The sequence below is a fragment of the Ailuropoda melanoleuca genome, unplaced genomic scaffold, assembly GCF_002007445.2.
Source record: "Ailuropoda melanoleuca isolate Jingjing unplaced genomic scaffold, ASM200744v2 unplaced-scaffold4548, whole genome shotgun sequence".
NCBI classification, from domain to species: domain Eukaryota; kingdom Metazoa; phylum Chordata; class Mammalia; order Carnivora; family Ursidae; genus Ailuropoda; species Ailuropoda melanoleuca.
In genome coordinates this window covers 91,136-98,006 of record NW_023217703.1, presented here as the reverse complement: position 1 = coordinate 98,006, position 6,871 = coordinate 91,136, and the positions used below count along the sequence as shown (strand labels likewise).

General features: G+C 37.1%; 1 protein-coding gene across 1 annotated transcript; it reads left to right on the top strand.

The window, feature by feature from the left end:
* The first annotated feature begins 4,348 nt into the window (after window positions 1-4,348).
* On the top strand, window positions 4,349-5,296 carry LOC105235255 (olfactory receptor 4F3/4F16/4F29). Its single transcript, XM_011218319.2, is given in 3 exon segments — window positions 4,349-4,521; window positions 4,523-5,129; window positions 5,132-5,296. Coding segments are annotated over 3 exon segments (945 nt in total).
* The last annotated feature ends 1,575 nt before the right edge of the window (window positions 5,297-6,871 follow it).

The window sequence follows — 6,871 nt, the reverse complement described above, 5'->3', positions numbered from 1 at the left end:
GAAACACTTGAAGGAGAGAATCTTGATGAGGCTTTGTGGTAGATTTAGTTATAACTGTTGAAAGGAGGGGAGTTAGAAGAGAAAGAAGCAGGGGTGCCTGGGTGGCACAGTGGTTAAGCGTCTGCCTTTGGCTCAGGGCGTGATCCCAGCGTTCTGGGATCGAGCCCCACATCAGGCTCCTCCNTATGAGCCTCCTTCTTCCTCTCCCACTCCCCCTGCTTGTGTTCCCTCTCTCGCTGGCTGTCGCTATCTCTGTCAAATAAATAAATAAAATCTTTAAAAAAAAAAAAAAAGAAGAAGAGAAAGAAGCAAATACATGCAAGATGTGTTAAATTAGAAAGAAATTGTGAAACATACTTCAACCATTTGAAAAGTACTCAAAACCATATGATTGGCACTGTGTATTAAACTTCAAGATTTAACAATAAACAACTGCCATTTTATCAGACTTTCTTGAGTAGTAAATCATTACAAAAATATCGAAATCACTCATGTTGTCAGATTCCTCCATTTTCCTCCACAGGGAAAAACACTATTCTGAAGTTGTGGGATAGATATCCTTCTTATTCAAACTTTCATACTCCTACTACCTATATATTTATTTATATTTAATAATATATAATAATTATTGAGTGTTCCAGAATTTACAAAATTATTTCAGTTTACATGTATGATTTTACAATTTGATTTTTTTCATTCAACATTTATTTTTTGAGATTTTTCCATGGTGAAAAATATATATCTTGTTCATTCATTTACTTCTCAAATAATTCAACCCATTGTATTAATTTACAAAAATTTACTTATATATGACCTCACTATGGACATACAGGTTATTTCTATTACCAACTAGCATTGAAGAGAATTAACTAGATTTGGTGACATGTATTTTCTCAATTTTCAGTTCTGTAAGACACTATTTTCTCCATTTTGCAGATGGGAAAAGGACCCAGAGATGAAATGTATGTTAATCAAGATCACCAAGTTACTAGGTGAGAGAATATGAAATATGGTTTTTCAGATATTGAAGACTATACTCATTTCATTATTCCATTGTAGCTTCTTTAAAAAAATATAGAAATGATTGCTATAAGATGTAAGAGTTAAAAGAGATGAACTCAAAGAACAATGCAATCATAAATAGAGCCTATATTTAATATGAAGTTCTAGATAAAGTCTGGAGTCCCTGCATCCACACTGAGATTGATGATCAACCTCAGTGCACTTGGACTCAAATGGGAAACTCAAGCTTTTTACTGAAGACTTGTTATGTTCTCCAGCATTATCCTAGGCACTGCGGAGGTTATGGAGACATATTATAGAGTAGTCCTATAATTCATTTGGGGAGTTAAAATGAAACTCTAGAAACTGAAAACTACTCAAGCTGACATGTCACGAATGATTTCATGAAGGTGGTAGAACTTGAGTATAGGCAACATTATGGCAGCTTCTAGGTGGTATGCTCATGCTGGACCCTCTTCAGGGGTCTCAGTCCCTCCAGGGAGGAAAAGTATGAGCAGAACAGATTAAGCTAGTGTTTTATATTGAGTTCATACAAAAAACCATCTGTTCTAAATGAGAGCATTTGCCTGAACAATTAGAATAAGAACAAATGCTTTCGAGAACACCCAAGTTTTCCAGGACACTTAAGTGCATTAATTTGTTGATCAACAGTTGTCAGGGATGATTAATTATGGAGGCCAAGACATCAGCTACCAGCATGTCAATAAAGGGCCGTCATCAGCTACAAGGGGCTCATCTTTCCTCCAGCAATTTTCTACCATCACCCTGCCACATGTTTTTGTTCAGGCTGTATCCTCAGTAAGTCAGTAAGTCACAGATAAATGAAAGAAAGTAGGGAATTGGAAAGAGGACTGAACTTGGAGTCTGTAGACCTGGGTTCTAATACAAGCTCTAACACTAAGTAAATTTATGGTTTTGGTCAAGTTATTTAACATATTTGGGTATTTATTTTCTGATCTATAATGACTGAATTTCCTAAAGTTCATCAGTAGGTCCCGAAGTTGACCTCATTAATTTCAGTCTCTTTGACTTGATTGAAGACTTCCTTTTAGTTCTATTCCTACTTTTGGCTTTCCTTCAGGCAAAATTTTCACTTTCCTGAATTTCTGTCTTTCCTCACATGGTCAGTCTCTAACCCAAGCAAATAAATTTTATTCACCCTTTCAGCAAATATTTATTTGTCCTTGTTATGTTTCTGGAGTGATTCCAATTTTTTTTTCTTCTTTTCTTTTTCTTTCTTTCTCTTTCTTTCTTTCTTTCTTTCTTTCTTCCTTTCTTTCTTTCTTCCTTCTTTCTTTCTCTTTCTTTCTTTCTTTCTTTCTTTCTTTCTTTCTTTCTTTCTTTCTTTCTCTTTTTCTTTCTTCTTTTTGAGAGGGACAGGGGCAGTGGGGTCGGGAGAGAGAGAACCTTAAGCAGGCTCCATGCCCAGTGTGGAGCATGATGCTGGGCTCTATCTCATAATCCTGAGATCATGACCTGACCCAAAATCAGAAGTCAGTTGCTTAACTGACTGAGCAACCAAGGTGCCCCATAGAGTGATTCTAAATTTTTGATACCCTGGGTTGAACAAGACAGATGTGGTCCACAACTTTATGGGGCTTAAGCCAAGTTGGGAACGATATATGGAACAAATAATAAATTACCTTTGTGGTAAGTACTAATAAGAAATAGTGTTCTTTGAGAGCAGATCAAGTGAACTTATGGAAGACAGTTTAATTTCTACTACTAAGAGAATGTGACCACTATATTAATAATTATTTATTGAAATATATTTTATGATATGGAAGTTTGATGATCCCTATTGGTTAACCTATTTTGTTTTCTTTTTTTTTTTTAAAGATTTTATTTATTTATTCTACAGAGATAGAGACAGACAGCGAGAGAGGGAACACAAGCAGGGGGAGTGGGAGAGGAAGAAGCAGGCTCACAGCAGAAGAGCCTGATGTGGGGCTTGATCCCAGAATGCCAGGATCACGCCCTGAGCCGAAGGCAAACGCTTAACCACTGTGCCACCCAGGCGCCCCAACCTATTTTGTTTTCTTATTCATTCATTAATTATGTCTTGTGTAGAGTGCTATTATGGGCAAGTGAAATAAAAAGAAGTAAACTTAACATTTACTGAATACTTAATATAGCCATATGACTAAGATACATTAATTACTAATTACAGTTTCATAAATAAATTAACTGAGGCTCGAGACTTTAAGTAACTTGTCCAAGATCAACCTATCAGTGGTTGAACATTTGCATAAATTGTGGAAATCAAAATCCAAAACCCATATTCTTTCTACTAAGCTATGCTGTTTCTGTGATTCTTTTTTAGAGATTTTTGTAATATCATTTCTACTACATTATGATACATTTCATAGTTTTAAGCTTTCACATCAGGTGTTAAGTATCTTACGGCAATGTTGCTCAATTTACTTGTGTTGAGGTTTAAGCTTTTTAATTTTTTTCTTTTAAAAAATATTTATTTATTTAAATAATCTCTATACCCAATTTGGAGCTTCAACTCACAACTCCGAGATCAAAAGTTGCATGCTTTTCTGACTGAGCCAGCCAGGCACCCCATGCCTTTTGCTTCAGTAGACTAATACTTTTGTAAATGCAAAATCAGAAACTTGGGCATCACTGTAATGTTAAATTTCTAGAGAGATTTCTAAACACTCACAAATTTTGTACCTAATACTATATGAACTGATAATGTGCATGGACCTGCACCACTCTGCAGACCACAATTTCCACTGCTTCAGGGAGTTCAACTATGAATAAGTCATAATTCCTTCTTCCAAAAAGCTCAGAGTTGAGTTGGTGAGTTAGGACTGTACTCCATTATAAACAAGGGACAGCAAAAAAGTGGTAGTAATAATAAAGCAAGACTTTGTAGACATTGTAAATACTTAAGTAATATTAAAGATGAATATACTCCCAGAGGTGGGGACTGGGATGGAAGAGAAGAAGGGTCTGTCTTCCAGATAAAGGCTTATGGACTAGGAAGGGGTTGCAATAGTGATTAGTTCCACAAGACTGGGGCTCATGTTGACTACTGTTACATGTCAAGAGTAATCACGGCATCAACCCTGAGAGGAAGCAGAGGGTATCAAATGTAGAGACAACCTGGTGGTAGAGAGCAGCTCCACCTGACAGCCACGAATTTTTCTGGGTAATCACATTTGAGAGGCCATGAGCATATCAGGTCGGTTCTAATTCTACAGTAGAAGCAGGATTTCATAATTTTGACCTCTCTCCCAATTTATTAACATAATTATCATAATTTACATTTTCTCCTATTGTCCTTCCTCAGGTAGCAGTGCCAACGAAGCCAATGGATGGAATGAATCACTCCACGGTGTCAGAGTTTGTGTTCCTGGGACTCACCAACTCCTGGGAGATCCAGCTTCTCCTCTTTGTATTCTCCTTCATGTTTTATGTGGCAAGCATGATGGGAAACTCCCTCATCATGCTCACTGTGACTTCTGACCCTCACTTGTACTCTCCTATACTTCCTGTTGGCCAACCTCTCCTTCATTGACCTGGGAGTTTCTTCAGTCACTTCTCCCAAGATGATTTATGACCTTTTCAGACAGCATAAAGTCATCTCCTTTGGCGGCTGCATCACTCAAATCTTCTTTATCCACATCATTGGTGGTGCAGAGATGGTGCTGCTCATTGCCATGGCCTTTGATAGATATGTTGCCATATGTAAGCCTCTGCACTATCTGACCATCATGAGCCCAAGAACGTGCATCTTCATTTTCGTGGCTGCCTGGATGACTGGCCTTATCCACTCTGTGGTTCAATTGGCTTTTGTGGTAAACTTACCCTTCTGTGGTCCTAATGTATTGGACAGCTTTTACTGTTACCTTCCTCGGTTCATCAAACTTGCCTGCACAGACACCTACCGACTAGAGTTTATGGTCACAGCCAATAGTGGACTCATCTCTGTTGGCTCCTTCTTCATACTGATCATTTCCTACATCATCATCATTCTCACTGTTCAGAAACACTTTTCAGCTGGTTCATCCAAGGCTCTGTCCACACTGTCAGCTCACATCACTGTGGTATTCTTGTTCTTTGGTCCTTTTTTTTTTTTTTTTTTTTTTTTAATACATGGCCAACTCCCACCATACACCTGGATAAGATTCTGGCCATCTTTGATGCTGTTCTCGCTCCTTTCCTGAATCCGGTCATGTATACATTCAGGAATCAAGAAATGAAGGTGGCAATGAGGAGGGTATGCAGACAGCTAGTAAATTACAGGATGATCTCTTAAGTGATGCCTGTACTGTGAAGAGCCCTTGTTGATTACTGATGTTCATTACTGATGGTCAAATTTAGAGAAATGCTCTTATTTGTCTTTTCTTGATTTGAATATACACACTGATACCGGGTCTATTTTGTCTTTCATTCAGGGGGGAGGGACATTCACTTTTGAAAAGAGAGAGTTACACAGGAAATATTTTTAAACCAATGATTATAGTAATCTCAAGACTAAATTCCTAAGGAGCAGTATTTATATGAACTAATTTTAGAAATATAAGGCGGCATACTTCTTTGAGGCCTTCAGAGCATGAAGTATCTCCCAGTCTACATTAATACAGTATGACTTCATCTTTACTTGACTACGTCTGCAAAGACTATTTCCAAACATGGTCACATTCACAGTTATTGGGGATTTGGATTTCAGCTCATATATTTGGTAGACACAAAACAACCCGCAACAGTGGTGCAGGTAGTACAGGTTCTTAGAAAGGGAATGGTTATAGGATATCTATCTATTAATCAGAGTGAAATATATTTAAAATAAACCGAAGGAACTTCAGCTCTTTCATAGGCAATTAACCATATTTTAAAAATAATAGAGCATACAAAGTCAGCATAAGACACAAAAAGTTATTCTGGGGAGCTAAAGAATCTCTGCTAACTTGGATGATTACACAGAAGGTAAAGAATAACATTTACTGCCTTTAGTCAAGAGAAGAATGAATATACCAAGGTAATTTGTCAGGTTATTGTAAATGAGAGGAAACCAAATTCTGGTCTTGCTTCAATATAGTATTTGGTCATAAAGCATTTCTGTTTTTAAAAATAAAGTAATTAAAGCTGGGATTTGCAAACTGCCAAAATATTAACATATATTATTGTTTATTTTCAGTCTCATTATTTAAAAAAACATATACACATATATGAAACCAAGGCAAGTAGAATTTACTTCCTGAATCTTCTACAGTTTTCTATCTACCCTGGAGTTTGTCTTCCTCTTTCAGATTCTGGCATAACCAGACATTTTACCTCAGAATAAATCTGTCCGTTATCCCACTGAATAAACAAAACCAGATCCTATTACCTTGCAATTACCTCTCATACAGTCTTAATCATCCATTTTATGACTTTAACCAAAGCAACTTAACTTTTGATTCACAGACAGCACTCTATTAAAAAAAAAAACAAACCCAGAATCTGACAGCAGTAGTTTAAGTGAGAAAAACTGGCTTTAATCGAGAATTATTACAATAGGGGAAAAGGAACCTCAGTATAGAATCGGGCTTCATATCCAATACAGAAGAACAAGTGTGGATGTATAGCCAAAGCAGATGGGAGGTGGTTGGTGGATAGAAATTACTAAGGGGAGACTTCTGGCTAAACCGACCTAATAAGATTCTTGTTAAAGGCAGGCCAGAGTGATCAGATATTGAGAGTAGGTGTTTAAGAATCAGATATCAAAGGCGAGGGGTTTTCTTTAAACTGACTTAATAGGATTCTAGTTATAATCAGTCTATGCAAGCCCAGCAAGGATGGGGCTTAGTGGAGTTGAGGGCTAATGGAAAAGAGAGCTCAGAGAAGCCTG